This window comes from Hypanus sabinus, chromosome 7 (assembly GCF_030144855.1).
Source record: "Hypanus sabinus isolate sHypSab1 chromosome 7, sHypSab1.hap1, whole genome shotgun sequence".
In the NCBI taxonomy this organism is placed as follows: Eukaryota; Metazoa; Chordata; class Chondrichthyes; order Myliobatiformes; family Dasyatidae; genus Hypanus; species Hypanus sabinus.
Window position 1 is genome coordinate 144,083,521 of NC_082712.1, and position 26,348 is coordinate 144,109,868.

The following is a 26,348-nucleotide window of genomic DNA, read 5'->3' on the forward strand; positions in this document are numbered from 1 at the left end:
TGACTTTAAGATAAATCCATTACAGCAAACGGTTTATAGAATAGCCCCCGGGGGAGGGGCTGCGTTAGCAATACAGTATATTTAACTCAATGTTGAGCAAAAGAGTATCCAGTTGTTTTCATAATTCACCATCATTTGTAAATACAATACTGGTTTCTTTGTAAGTCTGTAATTTAATGACAACGAAGCGACAGGATAGAAACAGCAAACAAAATCATTTGATTAACTTTGAAGCACAATGAAATGGCAGACTTTGTCAAGTCGCTGTTGATTAGATTTAACATGTTTAACCTGATTAAAAAGATAATTCGGGGAAACAACTTTAACAATGAGACTTAAAAAGGAATACTAGGCTCCAGTTTGATCTTATAAAGAGCAGTATTGACTGTTTATTTGTTTTTTTTTTGAAACTTTGCAGAATTAGTTGCAAATGACAAGAGTGAAGCTCCCGAGCAAGAGGAAAGGAGGTAGGCGGTACCAAACGGAGGTTGAATCAGGTCAAGAGCGTTTGGCGCGAAAATGACGCCAGCAGACAGATTGCGCGCGCAGCCGGGGACCCGCAGGTCAGGTGACCGAGTGTTTTTTGAAAAGTAGGAGCGGCGCCACTATTGGCCTAAGATGGCCACGTGACTAACGGTCGCGGGAAAGCTGCGGTGTTGTGGCGTGTGCGCGGGTCGAGTGAGTGGGAGAGGCGTGAGCCGAGTAACCGACACCGACCGGCCGGCCGCTTGGTTGTGTGACCCACGCTGGTCCCGGGTCGGCCAGTTTCTGTTCGCCCGGGTTGGGGCCGCCGCCTCTCGTTCTGCCCCTGCCCGAGCTGCTGGTTTCCAGTCGATATGAGTTTCCGCCGAAGCTGTCTGAAGGCCGGCACCAGCCCCGGCCCGGCCTCCCGCTCCCTGGTGCAGAAGCTGAACTTCTCCGGCAGCGACGAGGAGGAGGAGGACGGCGGTAACAGCACCGAGGATTCTGCCTTCCAGGAGTCTCCCGACCCCGAGCGCAAGTTCGGCGAGGGCGCCGACGGCCACCGTGCGGAGGACGAAGAGCTGGAGATGGCCAACCTGAGCTGGGAGGACGGGTTCGTGAGCAGCCCCTCCCCCCTGAAGGGCCGCCGCGACTACCGGGACCGCCGAGACATGGAGGAATCCTCCAGTTCGCCACTGCGAGAGGGCGGCGAGCGCGAAGAGTGCAGCTCGCCGATCCGAGAGGGGGGCGACCAGGAGGAGTGCAGCTCCCCCATCCCGGACTGTCCCGACACTCCCCCTCATAAAACCCTGAGGAAGCTCCGGCTCTTCGACACGCCGCACACCCCTAAGGTGAGAGGCTCCGTGACTTGCAGTTACACTCTCCGATTCCAAAGCATTTAAAGATCCTCGCTTGTTAATCAACTGTCGATCTAAGTTTTAAAATCGAGTTTTGTCTATTAAGAAGGGAATAGTTTGCTCCTCGACTCCAAATTTGGAGTTTTGATATCTTCTCGTTTTATTGCCCGTCTGCATTGTCTCCGGACGGAGATTTTTCTGAGACTTGTGCGTGAATTGTTAACTTTAACAAATTGCCGTGTAGTTTTCCCGTGATGAACTGTGGCAGTGATCGTTTCTGTTGCCAAACCAGTGGAGTTTAACTCCTTCCATGTTTAGGCGTAATCAGCAAAGACAATGGGGATCGCTGTACTTTTGTCTGTAGGGACAAAAAGCTTTTTGAAAGTTGTCCGAAAGTTTATGTTTAGTCAGCTTTTCTATCAATTCGCATATCTCCAGGCAAAACACAATAGATTAAAGGGAAAACATTCACAACAAGTGGATGTCTATGTTCCCTCTGCTTAATTTTCCATGGACAGTGAAGGATTTTTATTGGTGGGTGTGGGATCACGTAAGGCTGGCAGATTTCTTTCCCTGCAGTATGGCAGTGAACCAAATGTTTTTTTGACAGCCCAGTGTTTTCACTGTCACTACCACTAAGACTAGCATTAAAACAAATTGAGTAACCTGTGGATTGAAATTTCTTTGAACTGCCCATGGTGGGCATCAAACTTGTCTGTGAATCAGTGAGCTGGGCCTCTGTCTATTAATCTCTTAACTGCTACACTGGATAGTAGATAGCATTGACTTATCTGAATACTGACATCGTACACTACTGTTGGGTTATGAAGTAATGGAGCCCCACTGCCATATATACTTAAAAACAAACTTTGATCATTTGATAAAGTTGGGTTTTAAGTGAGTTTTTGAAGGAGAGTGTTTCACTCGAGCTGTAAATAATTATACTACGGTGAAAATTTGCTAATTTTCAAGGTATGTTTATAAATTTGAAGGAAGCATTTGTCTCCTGTCATCGTTTCATGATTACTATTGGATTGCTACAGCATTTTGACTGTCAAGATTGTGATTTTGAGGTTAGTGAGATATGTGAATAGTTTGTGAAATCATTCTGTACTGCTGGTGGATATTGAGTAGGTTTTGCTTGTAGTTTATTGATCTATTTGTGAATTTCTTCTAAAAACTATTTCTAAACATTTTGTCTTCAAAGGAAGGGTAATCAGACTAGATTCTCTTGTCTCAATTATATGATGAATTAACAATGCTAGGGAGTTCAGCCAATTAATGTTTCATGTTTGTAAATGTTGATTACAGTAATGATGGTGACTTCAGTTGTTAGCATCAGAATAGAGAGCATACACTTTGGATTCACTGATTATCCCGATCATGTCTGTCGTGATGGATTTAGATTTTTCCTGCATGTAGGATTTCTTTGTAAGTCCTTTTGCCAGTGGTTTATTTTGTTGGATGAAAAGCACAGGAAAAAAATTGTTTCATAACTGAATGAAGTGATGAGAGAGTTTGTGGTGTGGTTTAAAAACAAAGAATAAACTTAAAAAATTTGTAAATGAATCATTAATATAGTTTCATCCCAAGGTACAGGCAAGTGCTCTTCATGAGCAGATATTAAGTTAGTGACCATTTGTATATTGTGGGATTTAGAGAAGGAATTTTGAATTTCAATTCATTAAGGTATAGCTTCCTATTTGTTATTAAGTAATGTATGAACCTTAAGCATGTTTTTAAACACCAGTAAATATTCCTGAATGTACTTTCAGATCCAAGTTCCTTTTAGCATCAATCTGCAGGATGTTAACCCTTTGTAAGACAATTAAGCTTTTGTACTATCTGACTGTGCTGATCTAACCTGCGTGAATGCGCTGTACATGTGACAACGATGAACCTTTTGCCTTTTCGAACTAAGACACAGTATCATAATGAGGGTTTAAGATGAAACGGAGGAGGAACAAATCTTTGGAATTCTCTAGAAAGCTGTGAAGACTCAATTATAATCAATACTTGAGAATTTGGACAGAATTTTGGTTTGAGTTGCAATTTGAGGGTACATGATGGGAAATGGTAGAAAAGTGGAACTAAGATAGTAGTTACATGTAGGTGAATGAAGATGTAGATATGAATTTTTGTATGGAATAATATTTCATATTCAGAAGAGTAGTTAATTAAATTAAACTTTTCTTTTGTAAAAGGAGTTGGCTCTTTAGGATGGGATGAGGAGAGGTTTCTTCAATCTGAGAATAGTAAATCCATATGATTCTCTATCCCAGGGTACAGTGGGTAATCAGTTATTGAGTTCATTCCAAATGGGAGACCGATAGTGGTGTTACATGGACTGATAATCAATTTCCCATGAGATTTGCTGTACCCCCAGTATCTACTGTTACTGATTTATTATAGAGGTGCTGAATTGGCTGAAAACTGGCTTGTATAATGGCTTGACAATTCTGGCTGTATACGGTTCTGCCTTTTTTGGGTTTGTGCTGAGCCTTTTGTTAAATGTAAAATGGTTTGTGGCTATTTGTGCTGGAAGTGGTAGGACTTCATATTGTCTGTTGATTGTGGAATTGCTCAAACCATTGCAATTATTTTGTTATTTTACTTGGCTTCAGGATGTTCCAAAACTACGGAATTCTCTTCACCTACTAGTTTATTTGTTGATTTATGAAACAGACTGTTACATAAACTGACCGTTACTTTAATTAAATTGTATAATGTTTTGGTAGTGGCAAAATATTAGTCAATAGCAGAAGGCTATCATTATGAATATGTATGCCAAATGGTGTTGTAAATGGCATAAACTTTTCAATTTAACTTTTCTGAAAACTGTTGGGGTTTGATTCTGACATGGAGTTTTTTAAATGGAACTGATATAAAACCCATTATTAGAACTTTTAAATTTTGAATGTGGTCTATTAATAATATTTATTAAAATGAGGCTGCTGTTATATATTTTCAGAGTTTATTATCCAAAGCAAGGGTTGCAAGTTGCCTGGGTTCCAGCTCAGTTAGACGTCGAGGAGGGGCACTTTTCAGGAACGTTGAGCAGTCTGAGAAAATGCCATGTGATTACAACAAGAATAAGCCCCCCCATGTCAACATTAACCCTTTTACGCCAGACTCCATGTACATCCACTCTTCTTCATCTGTGCACTGTCGAAGAAGGAAAAGGACGTATTGGGATGGGTAAATATTGAAACTCTTCAGTTCTGGAAAATTTTTAAATTAAAATTTGCACTAAACACTTTGATATGAAAATGTTTACCTTCTGACATACCCTTCTGACGTTCTTGTGCCTAATGTTATCTCTTGAAGAACGGTTAACAGCTGTTTTAGATATGTTGCATGCACATAAAACAAATCAAACTAATGTGGACAGTTAACGATGACTGGTCACCTTTGTTTGACAGCTCTTTGACTACTTGAGCTACACTTTGCATTTACTAAATGGAGGAGAAAGTACACTTAACCACTGATGTAACTTTTTTTTTCACCAAGTCATGCAAACTGCTTAAGGAACTTGGCAGGCCAGTCAGCATCTATGGAGGAAAATTAACAGTCAACATAGGATAAGACTCTTAACGCTTCATGGGTCTGTATGCTGCCTGATCTGAGTCCTATTGAAAATCGTTTCTTATCAAAATCTTGTTGTGATGAGGAGAAGGCGTTACATTGAGTCCCATTGTTTCACACATCTCTTTAAAACTATTATCCACTATGTTTGACACCTAAATGCAATTTAGTACTGCATAATTATTTTAAAGTAGATCCTTAATTATTGTGATACAGAAAGATGCCATTCAGTCAGTACCAGCTGAGGAATTCCATCAGTCCCCTAACCCTTGTGGTCTCATCACAGCAGCTGCACTTTGGAAATTTTCATCATGTAAAGTGAGGTTTAATATATAGTTGACAATTAAGATACCAAGATGGAGAAAAACCAAAGGACCTGATAGATCAGAATCGGGTTTAATATCATTGACTTGTGTATTTTTGTTATTTTACTGCAGCAGTACAATACAAGCTATAAATTACAGTAAGAAAAATAAAAAAATAAATTGAGTAGTGCAAAAAAGGAGCAGAAATAATGAGGTAATATTCATGGATAGGTTAATTGTCCATTCAGGAATCTAATGACCAAGAGGAAGGAACTGTTACTAAAACTTCGTGTGGGTGCCACTCCTTTATCTCCACCCTAGTGGTAATAAAAACAGCATGTCCTGTGTGATGGGTTACTTAATGATGGATGCCACCTCTTTGAGGGATCGTGTTTTGCAGATGTCCTTGATGCTGGGGAGGCCAGTGCCCATGATGAAGCTGGCTAAGTTTGCAACCCTCCAGCTTTTTCTGATCCTGTGCAGTGGCCCTCCATACCATATGGTGATACAACTAGTTAGCATGCTGTCTATGATAGATCTGTAGAAATTAAATCATTGTAATAATCTAATTTTATATTTAATTGTAATGTATATGCAATAAGAAATTACATTTATTATAATTCAGTCTTTATTATGTATTGCACTGTTTTACTGCCACAAAACATTTCGCCACATGCATCAGCAATAACAAAACTGATTTTGATTCAATTACTCAAATATACGTGCTACAGAACCTCTTCTTCCAGAAGGTGGCAAAACTTAATCCATTTTATGCTAATGTTTTCTGTGACATAATTTCCATTTTTATTAGATACGGGGATGCAATTGCTTGTGCCTTTACTTTGATATATCACATGTTTGATATACCATTTGCAAATGATTGACAACTCATTTCATATTTATACCATAATTAAGTAATTATCTGCATACTGCTTGGTTTTATAATCTAATTGTTCTAGGTTTCTGTGCAGAGAACTAATGGATGGAAGTGATGGGGAGCTTGATGATGAAAGTATCCGGCCAGCAAAGGTATTAATAAAGTGCTTGTTAAATATATTGCTGTGTATACGTGAATGAGAAAATTGGTGTCATGCCAAAAATGTTGGGGTTTTTTCTCTAAGTTCAGTAACAGCCAATCCCTTCATACAATCCATAGTATGAAGCCATGTCAATAGCACATGCATCAATGATTGAGAGTCAGAAAGCAACGTTTATTTAATTTATCACAAGTTCTGTAAGGGTGAATTTCTGTAACTTTGTAGACTGTTCTACAGGGGTTGCCACGGAGTTAGGAAAGTAGGACAGTAAGAAATAGTGCTAGAAATACTCAGGTCAGCAATGTCTGTGGAAAAATACTTAATATTTCAGATTGAAGAAAAAAACAATTTCTGGAGGGGGTTGGGGTGGAATTGATGAATGGACCAAAAAGTTAGATCTTGTCAGGCTTAAATAGATTGAATGTTGGGATAGTGCAATTTGAGCACCAGATTTTAATATGATTGTTCCCATTTTCTCATGACAAAATTTCTCGTTGAACGGCAGCAGGTCAGTGGCCCTTGTTAAGAATCATTAATCTGGAAAAACAACCCTGGTTCTCTATACATGTTGCCTGAACTGAGTTTCCAACACTGCTTCAGGTTTCCATCACTGTATTCCTTTTTCTCATTTAAGCTTATAAGTGAGCATCACAGTGCTACATTTAGACTGGTTTTATTTTTAACATGCTGCATCTAAATTTGAGCCAAGGTTGTGTTTTAGTTGATTGTGGTGCTATTGAATAATCAACTGAAAATTGAGTTTTCACCTGATTATTCATATTTATACAGTAAACCATAAAACAAGTTGAGCTTAACTTAATGCTTCTGATTTTTATTCCATTCTTCATAGAGAATTCCAATTACTGAAAGCAATATGAAATCGCGATATACAACAGAATTTCATGAGTTGGAGAAGATTGGATCTGGAGAATTTGGTTCTGTTTTTAAATGTGTGAAGCGACTCGATGGCTGTATTTATGCCATAAAACGCTCAAAAAAACCATTAGCAGGTTCAGTTGATGAGTAAGTAGTTTCTATTTACACGTACACGTCTGCAGCACTGTACAATTCAGGGTTAGATTTTATAATGCCCTTCTAATGGGATAGAGTAATGGTTATGGAAAAAGAAAGAATACAGCCCTTTCCTCTTTCTGTGCTCGTGAATTGTTTGTATCACTTTTTTGATCCAGCTTCTTCATTTACCACCTAAAATTAATAATTGTATGTCTTAATGCTATGAGGATAACTGTCCCACAAATAGATCATCTTCTAAGTTTGAATTCAGCACTTGATCACATTAGTCTTCTGGTTTATAGAATGTGCATAACTGAAGCAAATACTTCTGTTGATGTTACTGCAATACTGGTTATGATGAAAATCTGATCTTATTTCATCTTTTACATATAGACAGAATGCTCTACGGGAAGTCTACGCACATGCAGTCCTAGGTCAACACACACATGTAGTTCGCTATTATTCAGCCTGGGCGGAAGATGACCATATGCTCATTCAAAATGAATACTGCAATGGTATGGTTTTAATCCAATATTTTTAACTTGGATGGCATGTGCTGTCAATATGAGAAGAAGAAAATGTACTTTTTAAAACTTTAAACTTATTTTACAATTTATTAATTTGGGACATCTTGAGCAGTGACATTTTGTATATTTTTATTTGAAAGGTGGAAGCCTATCAGATGCCATAGCAGAAAATTACAGGAATAGGCGATACTTTAATGAGCCAGAGCTAAGGGACCTGCTACTACAGGTTGCACGAGGTCTAAAATACATTCACAGTATGTCCCTAGTACACATGGATATAAAGCCAAGTAAGTGGATAGATCCCTTAATGCTGTTCTTTTACTGCTTTTGTCCACATTTAACTTTTTGTAATTAAGTACAATGTTTAAATTTTTTTTGTTACCAATATGCCAGTTCAACGTGAATAGACTACAATTTTCCTTGTGTTTTTAAATTACATTAAGCCTTGTATCCTCAGCAATCCCTTTTTATAGACTTACTACATTGGCCCTGATTTCAGCAATATTTTGTGCATCAATCTTGTTGGCAGCTATCTCAGAGACCTCCGCCTCTCTATTTCTCCTTTAGTTTGGACCTCAGAGGCACCTCTGACTTCATTCATTCTTCAGTCATTCTGACTTCATTTGTTCTTTTAACTGCCTAGGATTTATTTTGGTTACAATCTGTCATGTACCTGGCCCTGACACATCTTGTAATGTAATTCTTGTGTTAGAATGCTGGTTCTGGATTTCAGCTCAGCATTCAGTGATATTGTCCCACAGATTTGGTGAACAAATTCCTACTGCTTGGTCTCAATACACCACTATACAACTGGATGTTGGACTTTTTAACAAACAGACATTGGATAATCAGGATGCACAACTGCTTTTCCCTGCCCATTATTCTCAACATGGGTGCCATCCCCAGGGCTGTGTGCTGAGCTTATTGCTGTACACTCTGCTCACATGCAACTGCCCAGCCCAACAATCACATCGTCAAGTTCAATGTGATGATACAACAGTGCTAGTAACAATGAGAAGGCCTACAGAGAGGTGGAAGAGCTAGAGGCCTGGTGCCAGAAAAATGACCTCTTATTTACAACAAGACAAAGGAGATGATTATCAACTTCAGGAGAACTTGCACCACTCACACTCCTCTTTACATCGGCAGCACAGCAGTGGTAACTGTGAACAGTTTCAAACTTCTGGGATGCACATCGTGCAACCTCCCATGAACGTAATCTACACAGTCGAAAGCTTGCCAACAACTCTACTTGGAGGAGGCTGAAGAGAGCTGCACTATTCACATCTATGCTCATGGCATTCCACATAATGCGCAGTAGAGAGTGTTGTGACAAACTGCATCACTGCTTGGTACGAAAACTGCACCACGGCAGACAGGCAGGTTCTACACAGGTAGTTAAAACTGCTCATGCATCACTGGTACCAGCATACCTGCCATCAAGGATGTATACAGAAAGGTGGTGGAAGAGGGCCAGTAACATCATGAAGGATTCCACTCACCCTGCTCATGGACTTTGTCCCACTCCCATTAGGGAGGAGGCTACATAGCATCTGTGCCAGGACCACCAGACTTCAAAAACAGTTAATTTTCCCCAAGTAGTAAGGCTGATTAACACTTCCACTCACTGACTTGACCACTATATTTAGTCACCTTGTATCCAGCCTAGCATCATTTTATGAACATACATTTAATCTATGTATATAAACTATCTTGTGTGTTTATATTTATTGTGCATTTATTATTGTGTTCTTTATTGTGTTTGTGCTGCACGAGATCTGGAATAACAGTTATTTTGTTTAACTGCTGTACAGGAAATGACATTAAACAATACAGTGCAATACAATACTAAAATACAGGTTTCCCCTGCTATTTGAAGGTAGAGCGTTTCTATGAAATAGTTCGTAAGCCAGAATGTCATAAAGTGAAGAAGCAATTATCATTTATTTATATGGGAAAAATTTGTGAGTGTTCGCAGACCCAAAAAATAACCTACCAAATCATGCCAAATAACACATAAAACCTAAAATAACAGTAACATATAGTAAAAGCAGGAATGATCTGATAAACACACAGCCTATATAATGTAGGAATACTTTTCTGCAATTATTGCAGCACTGTCCACTGCAGCGAAAATCTCACGCAAGCGCTCTTGGCAGCACCCTAGGCCAAAAAGTGCAAGTGCTCTTGGTAGAAACACACGGCGCAAGCACTCTCGGCAGAAGCACTCTTTCCAGTAATCTTTAAGCTATGAAGCTGCTAGATCATACCAAATAACACATAAAAATACACAGCCAATATAAAGTAGAAATAATGTACATCCAGTGTATTATCACTTACCGGAATCGGGAAGACAGTGAGCACACTGACGATGGTGTGTTAGGCTGAGTCGTCGGAGGTTGGGGTGGTGGGAGATACAGGAGACTGGGGTGTCATCTCATCGTTGTCTGTTTCCATCAGGGCAGGCAGATCACCTTTGTCTGTCTGCCTGGATGTCGAAGGTTGAGGTTTGTCGTCTGCTGTGGCTGATGTGGAAAGCTTAAAAAAACGACAGTATGCTTGACTGTTTAGCCTCGCGCATTTTTCTATCATACAGTTCTTGGTAAGCATTCAAACCATCCTGCAAGTATGCCCTAAACCTACATACCCTTTCAAAATTAAAGTCATACTTTTCTGCAATCATTGCAGTGCTGTCAATCACAGTGAAAATCTCATGCAATTGCTTCACGTTCATTTCCTGAACAACTTCACTTTCGGGCTGTTTGCTATTGCGATCTGCTTCAATTGTTATCCTTTCCTCTTCATCAGCTCTTCATCTGTCAGTTCTTGGTCATGGGATGCCAAAACTACTTCAACATCATCTTCATCACTTTCACAAACCCTCAGCCAAACTCACTATATCCTTACTTTGTTCACCACGATCAAAACGCTTTATTATGTCTAGTTTTACGCTGTGTAATACCCTTACGCGCTCTTTTAGGCTTTTCCGATACCTTAGAACTCATCTTGCTAACGGATGCACAAAATAAATCGACATAAAGCACTGATACTCACAGGCACGTGTTTAAGCAATACCAGTTAGAATGTAGTTCTGGGGGAGGAACTTGGCTGCTTGGGGTGCACTGCCTTTTTTTGTAATAGTGAAAACACCTATTAGCGAAAACAGGTAACTAATGTAGGTCTATCGTAACAGCAAGGTGTCGTAAAGCGAATGTTTGAAAAACAGTGGACACCTGTACTGAGTTGCTAACCGTAGGTTTAAGTCCTAAATTGTACTAGGAAATGGTTAGTGTTTTAAATTGAGTGTGGTTGAAATGTTTTTCAATTAATTTAACTTCAAATTGTATGGTACAGTTTTTGATTTTATGAATCTCATTTAGACTTATTGTTGATTATTTGGTATTTCATGTAATCCTAATAAGTTTATCAAAATATAATCAATGTATATACTTCCATATAAAGTAATTTGATACATGTGCAATAATTCTGATTTTTTTCCCCTTTTTTCGAAGTTCAAAGTACATTTATTATCGAGGTACGTATACATCATACACCTTGAGATTAATCTCCTTTAGGCAGCCACAAAAAAAGAAACCCAAAAGAACCTATTTAAAAAAAATGCAAACACCCTATGTGCAGAGAGAACAAAACAAATCATGCCAACAATAAAAGTAAGCAAATGACATTTGGAACAAAGGAGTCCATTTGCATGTAATTCAGAGCAGGTGACCTGACCCAAGCCTCTGGTCTTGACACCTTTCCTTTTCAATCCATCTGGCCCAGCATTTAAATTGTCCAAACATCAGGTTGTTCTATGCACTGGGACCCATTTCCTGGTACACTCTGGGCCTGGATCCAGCTGCCACATTTCAGCCCGTACACAACCTTTTCAAATTGGCCTGGCACTTAGGTTGGTCAAACCTCGCTTTCGGTTTTGGTGGATGGGCCTCGAATCTGCCTCACTTTGTCTTGACTCTCTCGACTGCCTTGCACACGTACGTTTCAACCTTCAACTCATCCTTGCCTCTGCTCGCCATTTGTTTGCAGTGATCATTTACTGTAGATTTTCCAAGAAGTTTTATTAATAGTGTTCAGTTGCCACCAGTAAGCAGTCATTGGGCTTCATCAGCACCATCTTAAACTGGAACGCAGTGTCAGTCAAACATATTGAAGGGTGCTCATCCTTATTATTATACCTGTGATTAAACTGGTCAGTCCAGTTGTCCAGATATTAAATTTGGAGGTTTCTGCCCTTCTCAACAAATAATTTTCAAAAATTCTAACTTGGAAAATCATTTGTAAATATATGTACAGAGCTGCCAGAATAATGTTTTGATTTCTGTAATGTTAAAATTCATTTGTATTCTTATTTTTAGGTAACATATTTATATCCAAAAAATTAGTAACTAATACTGTGGCAGAAGAGATGGATGATGATGACTGTATATTGTCAACGAATATTGTATACAAAATAGGTAGGATAATTTCCAAATGTTAAATGTGAAATATAGGACTTTTCTGTTTGTCAATGTGGCAGTAAATGCAGAATAAACAGTATTGGAAAATTTGCTTCAGGGGTAGTGGGTTCATTTTTCTGTAGAAGGATGCGTTAAGGTGAATTATAAAGGTGGTAAAGGTAAATTTAACAATTTTCAAGAAGGGAATCGTGCATGTACACTTGGCCACTTTATTAGGAGTGGAATCTGGTGTAGTTTTCTGTTGCAGCCCAGCCCATTTAAGGTTTGTATTGTGTGTTCAGAAATGCTCTTCTGCATACCATTGTTGTAGTATGTGGTCATCTTCCTGTCAGTTTGAACTAGTGTACCAATTTTCTCTGACCTCTCTCAATAACCAGGCGTTTTCGTCCACAAAACTGCCGCTCACTGAATTTTCACACATTCTTTCTAGAGATCTGTTGTGTGAAGGTCAGCAGTAAATCATTTTTTTTGGCACCAGCAACCATTCCAAAGTCACTTAGTTCACATTTCCTCCCCATTCTGGTGTTTGGTCTGAACAACTGTTTACCATATCTGCACGCATGTATGCATTGAATTGGTGCCACATGATTGGCCAATTAGATATTTGCATTAATGAACAAGTATACCTAATAAAGTGGCCACTGAGGCTACATCTGCACTAGACCGGATAATTTTGAAAATGCCGGTCTTGCATAAAAACGATAGGCGTCCACGCTATGCATTTTTAAAAATATCTCTATCCACATTGAAATGGAGATTTCGTCAAATCTCCTCCTATTGGGCATGCGCAGGACACATCTACCGAAAACAAGCGACGTGTTTGGTGTTGAATCTCGCTGTGAAAGACGGTGCATGTTTGTTCAGTTACAGACTAGAAAAACTTAAACGACGAGCAGCTGTTGGCTCTCGCGCAGGAAGATTTAAAAGTAAAAAAAACAAATGCTGAAGTGTATGGAAGCAACCGATGGGGAGTTCACAACTGTATGACCCGGTTGACGACAAACATTGAAAAACTGACTAAATCTGTTCCATTAATAAAGCACCTTGTTAAATGTATAAAACATGTCTGCATCAGTATTATCTTGCATTTCCATACAATGTTACATTAGGCTGTTACACATCTATTGTCAGAGAAGTATTTGCATAAATAGGTAAACCACCTTCATACGAGCAAGGACAGAAAACAGGGCAAAGTGAGTACAGTATACTTATTTATTCAGTAAGTTCTGGGTCAAAGTATTTGGTGAGTACATTTCTAACTTCTGGTGTCAGTCTCGCTGCCGCCTGTTCTGAAATTGTTAGGTTGCGTTCAAGAAAACAATGAAATGGCGTGTTTTCAGAAGTGTCCGGTTACCCCGTCCACACTGATCTGCCTGAGCAGCGTTTTCAAAAGTACCCACCCTGAAAAGCGTTTCTGAAAAGCTCTAGTTCGGGGGACAAAAACGCCGTTTTAGTATGGACGGAGGGTAAAAACTAAGAGAAAAGCCTTCGGTTACAGATTTATCCGGCATAGTGTGGACGTAGCCTGAATGTATTTAAAATGGAAATAAGGTGGTAGACTACTAAAATAATGGGAGAGTGGGACTAACTGGGAACCTTTTCCAATAAAAAGAGCTTGATGATGGACTAAATAGCCTCATTTTAGATTGGAAGATTTGATGGAAACATGGTAAATGAATTATTTTATTAAAATTAGGTGACCTTGGACATGTTACTCGTGTATCCAATCCTCACGTGGAAGAAGGAGATAGTCGATACCTGGCCAATGAAGTACTACAAGAGGTAAGGTTTCTTTCTGTTGTAGTAGGTGTATAGAATCTGCGTAAATAAGTAAACCTAAAGAAAGATACTAAAATTCTAACGCCTCCCCAGTGTTAAAAAAAAATTGATTTGTAACATAAAATGTGAATTTTCACTGTCAGCAATTTTCATGCAAGCATCGGTAGCATTTACATTGATCTTTGAATGCTAATAGAAGTGGAATATTTAGGCTGATTGAAAAAAGTGAGGATATTTAGTCAGGGAAGTGGACCTATGAAGCTTGAATCAGGTAGCCTGTTTGAGTAATGTGTTAATATTTCAAAGTAAAATTGACCATTTCAGTTTGACTGCACCTGTATAAACATAGAAATACTTCCTGAATTTTTACCTGACATTTTTGTCTGTTCCATCATAGTAGCTGGTCTTTGTGCGAGTTGAAGTGATTAGCAAATAATCACTGAGTTAATTTCATTTGAGTTTCTTTCGTGGTTCCAGTTATTCTCCCAGTGACATTCTTTCAAACATTTTATATTTCAGGATTACAGACATTTGCTAAAAGCAGATATTTTTGCTCTAGCTCTCACTGTTATATCTGCTGCTGGTGCAGAGCCATTGCCAAGAAATGGGGAAAAATGGCATGAAATACGACGAGGAAAGCTTCCTACAATTCCACAAGCATACTCTCAGGAAATTTTGGATTTATTGAAAGTAAGATTTGATTAGAAAATTTGTTTTCTCTATCAAGATTTTCAACTATGTCAGACATTGTATTGTGAATAATTGATGTTTCAATTGTTTTTTTTTTAAGTTAATGCTTCATCCAGATCCCGAGAAACGACCCACAGCAGGAGCTTTAATCAGACATTCAGTGCTGCTCCCGACTGCAAGAAAAAGTGCAGACCAACTTCGGTTAGAACTAAATGCAGAAAAGTTCAAAAATGCACTGTTGCAAAAGTAAGCACCCTAGCGAACTATACTTTGGATCCCATGCACTTGTTTGTCACTTGAACTCCCTTCATGCATGAATACAGGATGTCCCTAAGATACAAACACCTGGACTATGGACTCTTGCATATGAATGAGCTTCCATAATATTGTTAAATTCAGAAGTCCAACGTGTGTATATGTGTTTGTTCTTAGGAATGACAGAACTGGCTTTCACTCTCCACTTCTAGTAGTTCTTATTAGTCTTGTACTTTTTATGTTATTCATTACAATACTATGGAGGTGTGATGCTGAGTGATTTTTTTTTATTGTGCATTTTCTCATTGTAGACGTTTGTGAAAACATAACTAGTTTGTAATCCCAGGTGGCCTGTAAATTAATGTTGATCATAGAATTTGCAAATTTCATGATTATTTTAGCTTTTTCTGCAAAGGTAGAATCTGATTTTCAGAACAGTGTTATTTTGTTTAAAAGCTTATCTCAGCTCTCCAGTGAAACAAGGGATGTTAGATAATAAATAACTAAGCCATTCACGTAAGAAATGTATGAAGCCTAATGTGTATATGTAGTGAATAGGCACATCTGAGTTGTTGTGGGCACAAGCAGATATCCTGAAAATGTCAGCACTTCTGCTCTTGCTATTTACATTGAAACTGTATAAGTCTTTAAGACATTGGACCAGAATTAGGCCATTTGGCCCATCGAGCCTGTTCCACCATTCCATCATGGCTGATTAATTATCTCTCTCCACCTCATCCATGTGCCTTCTCCCTATGTGTAATCTTTGGCATGTTTATTAATTAAGATTATTATTATTATTAATCAACCACTTTAAATATACCCAATGACTTGGCCTCCACTTTGTGCGTGGCAATGAATTTCACAGATTCACAACCATCTGGTGAAGGAAATCCCTCCTCATTTTTGATCTAAAGGGGCATCCTTGTTTTCTAAGGCTTGCCCTCTGGTCCTAAACTCTCCCACTATTGAAAATATGCTTTTCCTGACCACTCCCATCTAGACCTTTCACTATTCAGTAGATTCACCCTCATTCTTGTAAACTTCAGCAAGTACAGACCCACAACCATCGAATGCTCTTTATATGTTGACCCTTTCATTCCTGGGATCATTCTTGTGAACTTTTTCTGGCCCTTTCCAATGTGGGCACATATTAGAAAGGGGCCCAAAACTGTTCATCGTATACCAATGCCTTATAAAGCCTCCATATGTGCGGATGGAAGTAGAGAAATTGTCAAGGTTTGCACTAATTTTTGTTTCATTAGGCTTAATTTTTTTGTCCAGAAAAATGTACGTGCAGAGGATTATGGGGCTGCTAGTCACTGAGACCACATTAAGTCTGAGATTTCTGTGCATGCACAATCAGATACAAAAAACCAGGACTCATGAATTTGGAAAGCTAAATGTACAGTATGTCATCCCAGCATGGGGCTTCTGGTGTGTATTCTAGGGCTAAGGAGAAAGAAAATAATATTTAACTTTAATGTTTTAAATTGTTTTCAATTTTGAGACTTGAATGCCTTGAAATCTGATTTAACTTAAAATCCAATTTATAGCTGTCCTAGCTTTACCTGGTTTGGGATTGGGTTCTTTTCTGCACTACCTGAGGTGTATTTGGGAGAAAAAAGCGTTACTGCATTATAGCTGGCTAGTGGTGTAGTGTCATCAGCATCAGACTATGAGGCAAATAGTCCCGAGTTCTAATCTGGCTGCTTCCTTGCACGCTCTCTATCCATGCTGGGTGTTATCTGATGCGCTACAAGGTATAGAAAGGAACACCAACACTACTGCATTCCCCCATGTGGAGGGCCAGTGAAATTACACTGCTACATTTTGAATATGCAATTGTGGATGAACCAGACCATGAGTGGGACTTAGCCAGTAAGATCCGTCCTTTTTTTTAATTTTTGCATTTGTTGCTCATGCCCACAGCTGCTTTGGCATCTGAAGATTGTCCTTGGACTTTCCAGGTCTTTGATTCATAAATATGAAATGATGCTTTGTAGATATTGTGTGATTAACTAGCGCATACAGTTGCAATGGGGTATTTATCATTATTAAGTTGTAAAACTGTTTCTCAGTGCTTACTGAAAAAATATTCTTCCAGCTTATTTTCTAAGATTTAAGGAAAAAAAGACATATCCTTTCCATAAACTTTGTTTTTTTTATTTCAGAGAACTAAAGAAGGCACAAATGGCAAAAGCAGCAGCAGAAGAGCGGGTGTTGTTTACTGACCGAATGACAACAAGGTCTACAGTGCAAAGTAACAGAAATGCTCGGCTCATTGGGAAAAAGATGAACCGTTCTGTCAGCCTTACAATTTACTGAAATTGTGTAGGTGGTTGTAACCAATTTTATCTTATTTTTTAAAAATTGGATTTTTTTGGCAAGACATTGGCAGTTTAGTTATCACACAACTGTAGGACCCGTTAAGGATACTCGTATCTGCAAGATTTTATTGAAATGTAGCATTTCTGCTGCCTATGGAGTCTTAATTTGTTTTTTTATTTTTGGATTTTGGGGTTCCTTTTGAATAAAAAGGACAGATTGATTAAAGAATATATTGGAACATTTTATTGAGTGGCTCATGCACCATAAATTCTGTAAATTTTCTGGGGTTTAGATTTTAAACCCATGTTTTGTACATTGGGAGGATGTACTGTAACCATGTTGTACATTGTACTGGGAGCACTTTGTAGACATTTGAGATCCATGGTAAGAGCCCATGGGTGAACTTGTCTTGAGAAAACCGCTGCTATATTAGTCAGTGTTGTACACTTGCTGTAAAATTTATTAGCATTTTAAACAATCATTGCTGTATTAGAAATAGGCTTTTTGGAATATATTTTTAATTATGTGATTTAAGGCAAATAACAGTTGTTCACAGTTTACTACTTGTGTTTAATAGCAGTTTTGTTTTATTAAGCTAGTGCATTGTAGAAAAACATTGCACCTTGTGTTTCTTTAAGTGTTTCTATTTACTATACTGTAAATTGTTCACTGTCACCGTCTTGTCCAATAAACTGTACATTCATGAATGTAAATTTTTGGTATGGAGTCTGTTCATGTGAGCATAAAATTATTTGAATGTATGGATTTGATATCTTAAAAATCCAGAAAATGGGTATTTGGAGAATACCTAACCATCTAATTAATGGAACCACTGATGGAAAATTCATTAATTTTATTTTTGCCAACTAAGATGCAAAAAAATTAATACTTTGATTTCTCATGCAAAGATTTTAGATACATAGAAAAAAATTTCCTCACCGCCAAGAACTTAACTATATTTTGTGTGCTTTTACTTGGAAAGAGAATAAATTGAAACTGATTGTAAGATAACACATCTAATCCTCTTTAAAGCAGTGAAAGGGAAAGTGAGTTTGCAGAAAATATTCCTCCTCCAACCCCCATTCATAAGTGACGTGCTATGCCCAATTCTTAAAGTACAAGTACAATGAATTTCTTTGCCTTGTAATATTGGTAGGAAATTTATTGAAACTGTTACTGGAAACAACTACGTGGAGTGTACCAGCATAGAAAGACTAACAAATCATGATCTGTTAAGGAAACTATTGCAGCAAACTTATGGAAGTTATTTGGCATAATTCTGTATAAATTAGCAAAATTGATATTAGAAGCAGCCTGTTAACTTTAATAGGGAATTGGTCTGGAGGTAGAAACAAGTTGGAGTTGATGGCTATTCAACTACCAGTGTCATGGACTTGACAAATGCTCGCATTTGTATAGCTTTGGGCTGCAGAGTAAACCAGTCTTTAACTCTTTGGCAAAATATACATAGGTGTATATTATGTGGGTCATACAAGCCTGTACCTATGCACATTCTGCTCTGAAGTTGTCTCTGCTTGGCAACTATTTTGTGGCAGATCCCAAGGGCCTCCTGAACTGTTCAATTCAGGTTCAATTCAGGTTGTCAACCCCATTCAAACTGGTAAGATTGTGCATAAGTATGGCAACCATGACTGAAATAAAGCCGAGGGACAGGTTGCAAAATGCTTCTGGTGACTGGACTTTGAACAACTGAACCCAGTGGTGGAACACAATGCTCTGTAGCCAAATCAGATAGCACTTGAGTTGGCACTTGATCTTAACTCTCCTTCGACTTCTGTACTGCTGTTTGTAAATGCATTAATGGGATAAAGAGCACTCTATCTGCCTAACTACAGGCAAAAATGTATGACTGTAAGGACAAGCGAGTAAAGCATTTCATTACAAACAAGCGACTTATTACAAATGGCTTTGAGCAGCCCCCAATTAGAGAGATCAGAAGCCTGAAGATATAGTACATTCAGGTTCACCAACTGAGTAGAAAAGGCAGTGACTCATTGCAGTTTAGAGCTTTGAGCAGCACCCAATCAGCATACAGGATTGATTGACAAGAAAAAAAGGAATGGTCAGAGTGGGGTGTTTTTTTTAGGCTTCAGTAAGAAGTGGCAAAAAAGCTGTCATTTTTAAAAATCTCCTGCACAGTTCTATTGTTTATTTTAGTTAATTTAGGAACAGTAGAGATGCCAGGCAGGATAGTGGAATGCTCCTTGTATTGGATGTGGAAAGGCAGAGACACCTCCAGTGTTCCTGACTACTTCACCTGTGAGAAGTGCATCCAGCTGCAGTTTCTAACACTCCACGTTAAGGAATTGGAGCTGGAACTGGATGAACTCCTGATCATTTGAGGGGCTGAGGGTTTAATAGGTAGGACATGTAGTGAGGTAATTACACCCAAGGTGCAGGCCGTAGGAAACTGGGTGACAGAAAAGGGTTAAACAGCCAGTGTAGAGTACTTTGGGTACTGTTCATGGGGGGGGGGGGGGTTGTGGAGAATGGCCTAGCAGGGGAAGGTCACAGTGGTCAGGTCTCTGGAACTGAGTCTGGCTCTGAATTCCATAAGACAATAAGATAAGAGCAGAATTATGCCATTTGGCCCTTCAAGTCTGTTCTGCCACTTTACCATGGTTGATACATTTTTCCTCAGCCCCAGTTTCCTGAATTCCTTCATGCCCTGACCAATCAAGAATCTTAAAAACCTCTTTCTTAAATGTACAGAGACTCAGCCAACGCAGCTGCTTCTGGCAATGAATTCCACAGATCCACCACTCTGGCCAAAGAATTTCTTCCTCATCAGTGTTATAAAAGGGCGCACCTCTATTCTGAGGCTGTCCAATGACCCTTGACTTTCACCATAGGAAACATCCTCTCCATATCCACTCTATCAAAGCCTTTCACCATTCGATAGGTTTCAACTGGGTTACCCCGATTCTTCTGAACTCTAGTGAATACTGGCCCAGAACCATCAAATGCTCTTCATATGACAAGCTGTTTAATCCTGGAATCATTTTCGTGAACCTCCTTCAGTTTCAGAATGTCCTTTCTACAATCAGGGGCCCAAAACTGTTCAGTGCTTTATAAAATCATTACATCCTTGCTTTTATACTCTAGTACACTTGAAATGAATGCTAACATTAGCCTTCCTTATCACAGACTTAACCTGCAAATTAACCTTTAGGTAATGGTGCACAAGGGCTCCCACGTCCCTTTGCACCTCAGTTTTTTGTATTTTCTCTATATTTAGAAATGTCAACTTTTTCATTTCTTCTACCAAAGTGTATGGTCATACCCTTCCCAACACTATTCCTTATGCCACTTATTTGCCCAGGTCCTTCAGTAACCTCTATACTTCCTCAAAACTACCTGCCTCTCCACTCATCTTCGTATCATCAGCAAACTTTGCAACAAAGCCATCAATTCCATCGTACAAATCATTGACATATAATATAAAAAGAATCGGTCCCAACACAGACCCCTGTGGAACACCACTCACCAGCAACAGCCAACCAGAAAAGGCTCCCTTTATTCCCACTCTTATCCACACTGAATCTTTCTGTAATACCACGGGCTCGTAACTTGTTAAGCAGCCTCAGGAGGAAGAAACCGAATGTCTAATAGCCAGTCCTCGTTTAGGGATTGGAGGTGGAGAGGGTCAGTAATTCCTTAGCATTATCTTATCAGAGGATCTTTCCTGGGATCAGCTTCTAAGTGCCATCACAAAGAAGGCATGAGGGCACCTCTCCTTCCCTGGAAGATTGTGCGAATTCAGCAGGTCATCTAAGTCATTGACAAACTTCTATAGATGTATAGTGGAATGTGTCCTGACCATCAAGGCAAACCCTGCCCCCACCCCCAACCACTGAGCATATCTACAGGGAGGTATGCCACAAGAAGGACCCTACAATCCAGCAATCCATGACATGATCCCTACTTGCTACTGCCACCGGGAAGGAGGTACAGAACCCTCAGGTCCCATACCACCAGACTGAGGAACAGTTATTACTCTGCAAGCATCAAGGTACCAGCATAGATAACTCTACTCACCTCAACTCTGACCTGATTCCACAACGTTTCAAGGACTCTCCAACTCTGTAAGTATATAGCTATTTATTTGCAGTTTGTCTTTGCCCATTAGTTGCTTGTCAATCCTTGTGTGTAGATTTTCATTGACTCAATTGTATTTCTACTGTGAATGCCTTCAAGAAAACGAATCTCAGGGTAGTACATGCTGACATACCGTATACATAGTTTGATAATAAATTTATTATTATCAAAGAATAAGGACTTTGATTTTGACTTTGAATACTGATCACAATACTCCAATCATGAGAAAATCTGCAGATGCATGAAATCCAAGCAACACACACATAATGCTGGAGGTACTCAGCAGGCCAGGCAGCATCTATGGAAAAGAGTAAACAATCAATATTTTAGGCCAAGACCCTTCATCAGGTCTGAAAAAAAAGGAGTCAGAGCAGGAAGGTGGGGGAGGGGAGGAAGAAGTACAAGGTGGTCGGTGAAACCGGGAGAGGGAGCCAGGGTGAAGTAAAAAGCTGGGAAGTTGGCCTTCTACCCTCTCCTCTCTGAAGGAAGAAAGGGAAGGGGGAGGAGCACAGAGGGAGGTGATGGGCAGGTAAGGAGAGAGGGAAACGGGAATGGTGAAGGGGTGGGGTGGGGGTATGTGTTGGCAGTTACTGGAAGTTTGAGAAATCAATGTTCATGCCATCAGGTTGGAGACTACCCCCAGACAGAACACAAAGTGTTGTTCCTCCAACCTGAGCGTGGCCTCATTGCAGCAGTAAAAGAACACTATGTTGGAAGGAGAATGTGAAGTAGAATTGAAATGGGTGGGCACCAGGAGGTTCTGCTTTTTCTGGCGGATGGAGCAAAGGTGTTCAGCAAAGCAGTCTTGGAATCTACATCGGTTCTCACTGACATACAGGAGACCTCACTGGGAGCTCCGGATACAGTAGACGACCCCAACAGACTCCCAGGTGAAGTGTCGCCTCACCTGGAAGGAGTGTTTGGGGCCCTGAATGATAGTGAAGGAGGCGGTGTAGGGCAGGTGTAACACTTGTTCCACTTGCAAGGATAAGTGTCAGGAGAGAGATCAGTGGAGAGGGATGAATGGACGTAGGGAGCAATCCCTGTGGAAAGCAGAAAGTGAGGGGGAAGGGAGGGGAAAGATGTGTTTGGTGGTGGGATCCCGCTGGAGATGGTAAAAATTATGGAGAATTGTGTTGGACGTGGAGGCTGGTGGGATGGTAGGTGAGGACAAGAGGAACCCTATCTCTGGTGGGGTGGTGGGAGGATAGAGTGAGGGCAGAGGTGCGTGAAATGGAAGAGATGTGGGTGAGGGCAGTGTTGATGGTTGAGGAAGGTGAAGAAGGACGACATCTCCTTCATTCTGGAATGAAAAGCTTCATCCTGAGAGCAGATGCACTGGAGGTGGAGGAACTGAGAGAAGGGGATACGTGACAGGATGGGAAGAGGTATAATCAAGGGAACTGTGAGTATCAGTGGGCTTATAAATGATATCAGTATTAGACCATCTCCAGAGATAGAGACAGAGAGATCAAGAAAGTGGAGGGAGATGTTGGAAATGGACCAGCTAAATTTGAGGGCAGGGTGGAAGTTTTAGGCAAAGTTGATGAATTTGACAAGCTCAGCATGGGTACAGGAAGCAGCACCAAAGCAGTTGTCGATGTAGAGTAGGAAACGTGGGGGAGTGGTAGTGGTGCAGGCTTCAAACATAGACTGTTCTAGGTAGCTGACAAAAAGGTAGACTATACAACTATGGACTGACCAACAACTTATAAAGCCTCAGCATTATATCTTTGTTTTTATGTTCTAACCCTCTCAAAATAAATGCTAACATTGCCTTTGCCTTCTTTAATATGGACTTACCCTGAAGTTAACTTTTAGGGAATCTTGCACTTGGACTTGATTTCTGAATTTGTTCTCCAATTAGAAAATAGTCTACACTTTTATTCCTTCTAACAAAGCGCATGACCGTACACTTCCCTATGCATTATTGCATCCACCACTTCTTTGGCCATTCTCCTAATTTGTCCAAGCGCTTCTGCAGACTCGCTGCTTCTTCAACACTACCTACTCCCCCAACTACCGCGGTATCATCTGCAGAACTGGCCACAAAGCCGTCAAACAGCTCACCCTGCTGTTCTTGGGCACTGGTATGACTGCCGCCCTTTTGAAGCAGGTGGGAACATCTGACTGCAGCAATGAGAGAGAGAGCTTGACAATGTCTTTGAATACTCCAGCCAGTTGGTCAGCACAGTTTTCAGTGCTCTGCCGGGTACACCATCAGGCTCTGACACTTTAATTGGGTTCACCCTCTTGAAGGATGTTCTGATGTTGGCCTCTGAGACTGATCACAGGGTTGCTGGATTATGTCAGGATTCACATAAGTGAAGTGTTATTCTCCCTTTCAAAATATGCATAGTGGAGGGATGGGTTAGTAAGTTTGCTGATGACACAAAGGTTGGAGATGTTGTGGATAGTGTGGAGGGCTGTCAGGGGTTACAGCGGGACATTGATAGGAGGCAAAACTGGGCTGAGAAGCGGCAGATGGAGTTCAACCCAGATAAGTGTGAGGTGGTTCATTTTGGTAGGTGAAATATGATGGCAGAATATAGTATTAATAAACTCTTGGCAGTGTGGAGGATCAGAGGGATCTTGGGGTCCGAGTTCATAGGACACTCAAAGCAGCTGCGCAGGTTGACTTAGTGGTTAAGAAGGCCTATGGTGTATTGGCCTTCATCAATCGTGGAATTGAATTTAGGAGCCGAAAGGTAATGTTGAGGCTATGTAGGACCCTGGTCAGACCCCACTTGGAGTACTGTGCTCAGTTCTGGTCGCCTCACTATAGGAAGGATTTGGAAGCCATAGAAAGGTGCAAAGGAGATTTACAAGGATGTTGCCTGGATTGGGGATCATGCCTTTTAAGAATAGGTTGAATGAACTCAGCCTTTTCTCCTTGGAGCGACGGAGGATGAGAGGTGACCTGATAAAGGTGTACAAGATGATGAGTGGATAGTCAGAGGCTTTTTCCAAGGGCTGAAATGGTTGCCACAAGAGGACACAGGTTTAAGGTGCTGAGGAGTAGGTAGAGGAGATGCCGGGGTAAGTTTTTTACTCAGAGAGTGGTGAGTGCGTGGAATGGGCTGCTGGCAATGGTGGTAGAGGTGGATACGATAGGGTCTTTTAAGAGGCTTTTAGATAGGTACATGGAGCTTAGTAAATAGAGGGCTATAGGTAAGCCTAGTAATTTCTAAGGTAGGGACATGTTCAGCACAATTTAGTGGGCCTAAGGGCCTGTATTGTGCTATAGGTTTTCTATGTTTTCTATAAAAGGAGTTCTGTTTATTGGGGAGTGAAACATCACTGTCATTTATATAACCATATAACAATTACAGCATGGAAACAGACCATCTTGGCCCTTCTAGTCTGTGCTGAACGCTTACTCTCACCTAGTCCCACCTACCCACACTCAGCCCATAACCCTCCATTCCTTTCCTGTCCATGTACCTATCCAATTTTACTTTAAATGACAATACCGAACCTGCCTCTACCACTTCTACTGGAAGCTCGTTCCACACAGCTACCACTCTCTGAGTAAAGAAGTTCCCCCTCATGTTACCCCTAAACTTTTCCCCCCTAACCCTCAACTCATGTCCTCTTGTTTGAATCTCCCCTACTCTCAATGGAAAAAGCCTATCCATGTCAACTTGATCTATCCCCCTCATAATTTTAAATACCTCTATCAAGACCACCTCAACCTTCTACGCTCCAAAGAATAAAGACCTAACTTGTTCAACTTTTCTCTGTAACTTAGGTGCTGAAACACAGGTAACATTCTAGTAAATCTTCTCTCTACTCTCTCTATTTTGTTGACATCTTTCCTATAATTTGGTGACCAGAACTGTACACAATACTCCAAATTCGGCCTTACCAACGCCTTGTACAATTTTAACATACATTCCAACTCCTATACTCAATTTATGCCCATAGGTTTCACATTATAGGAAGTAACGGCACGCAAACCCTGTCAAAGCAGTCACGTATATGTGCCTCTGCCTCCCTTGACCAATACTTTGCTTTCCTGCTAGACATACTGTGGTTCTCAGCCTCTGCCCAGATGCTGGGAGTACAACTCAATATGTTGAACAGCACTTGCTGGAGGGGAGGATTTGTTCAACCAACACACACAAAATGCTGCTGGAACACAGCAGGCCAGGCAGCATCTATAAGGAGAAGCACTGTCAGCTTCCCTTCTTCTACCATCAGCTCTGCTCTCAAACACATCTCTCCCATTTCCCACACATCTGCCCTCACCCCATCCGCCCGCCATCCCACTCGGGATAGGGTTCCCCTTGTCCTCACCTACCACCCCACCAGCCTCCAGGTCCAACGTATAATTCTCTGTAACTTCTGCCACCTCCAATGGGATCCCACTACCAAGTATATCTTTCCCTCCCCCCCTTTCCACTTTCCATAGGGATCGCTCCCAACGCGACTCCCTTGTCCACTCGTCCCCCCCATCCCTTCCCACCGATCTCCCTCCTGGCACTTATCCTTGTAAGTGGAACAAGTGCTACACCTGCCCTTACACTTTCTCCCTCACCAGCATTCAGGGCCCCAGACAGCCCTTCCAGGTGAGGTGACACTTCATCTGTGAGTTGGCTGGTGTGGTATACTGTGTCTGGTGCTCCCGGTGTGGCCTTTTATATATTTGTGAGACCTGATGCAGACTGGGAGACCGTTTCGCTGAACACCTACGCTCGGTCCGCCAGAAAAAGCAGGATCTCCCAGTGGCCACTCATTTTAATTCCACGTCCCATTCCCATTCTGATATGTCTATCCATGGCCTCCTCTATTGTCAAAATGAAACCAAACTCAGGTTGGAGGAACAACACCTTATATACCGGCTGGGTAGCCTCCAACCTGATGGCATGAACATTGACTTCTCTAACTTCCGTTAATGCCCCTCCTC

The 26,348-nt window shown here is 40.5% G+C and overlaps 1 protein-coding gene and 1 long non-coding RNA gene across 3 annotated transcripts in view; one reads left to right on the forward strand and one right to left on the reverse strand.

Moving 5' to 3' along the window:
• Positions 1 to 12,156, reverse strand: part of LOC132397292 (uncharacterized) — a 51,979-nt gene extending 39,823 nt beyond the window's left edge. The window contains exon 1 of the long non-coding RNA XR_009513329.1: positions 10,128 to 12,156. This is a non-coding gene — a long non-coding RNA (uncharacterized LOC132397292). The remainder of the gene's footprint in view (positions 1 to 10,127) is intronic.
• On the forward strand, positions 40 to 18,085 carry wee1 (WEE1 G2 checkpoint kinase). 2 transcript variants are annotated; one of them, XM_059975875.1, is made up of 11 exons: positions 40 to 1,313; positions 4,291 to 4,517; positions 6,181 to 6,238; positions 7,097 to 7,269; positions 7,654 to 7,775; positions 7,928 to 8,074; positions 12,164 to 12,262; positions 13,962 to 14,047; positions 14,564 to 14,734; positions 14,835 to 14,980; positions 17,164 to 18,083. In XM_059975875.1, the coding sequence occupies exons 1-11, from the start codon at positions 837 to 839 to the stop codon at positions 17,315 to 17,317; spliced, it is 1,860 nt and encodes a 619-aa protein (XP_059831858.1). In that variant the 5' UTR covers positions 40 to 836; the 3' UTR covers positions 17,318 to 18,083. The 2 variants fall into 2 exon arrangements, with proteins under 2 accessions (XP_059831858.1, XP_059831859.1); XM_059975876.1 differs by having other exon boundaries at positions 741 to 1,313; positions 6,169 to 6,238; positions 17,164 to 18,085.
• The last annotated feature ends 8,263 nt before the right edge of the window (positions 18,086 to 26,348 follow it).

Excerpts from the sequence above, each read along its gene's own strand:
- wee1 (XM_059975876.1), top strand. The coding sequence starts at position 837 with ATGAGTTTCCGCCGAAGCTGTCTGAAGGCCGGCACCAGCCCCGGCCCG. Across the intron at positions 4,518-6,168 it reads AAAAGGACGTATTGGGATGG|GTTTCTGTGCAGAGAACTAA; the intron begins GTAAATATTGAA and ends TAATTGTTCTAG. Across the intron at positions 14,048-14,563 it reads CCAATGAAGTACTACAAGAG|GATTACAGACATTTGCTAAA; the intron begins GTAAGGTTTCTT and ends TTTATATTTCAG.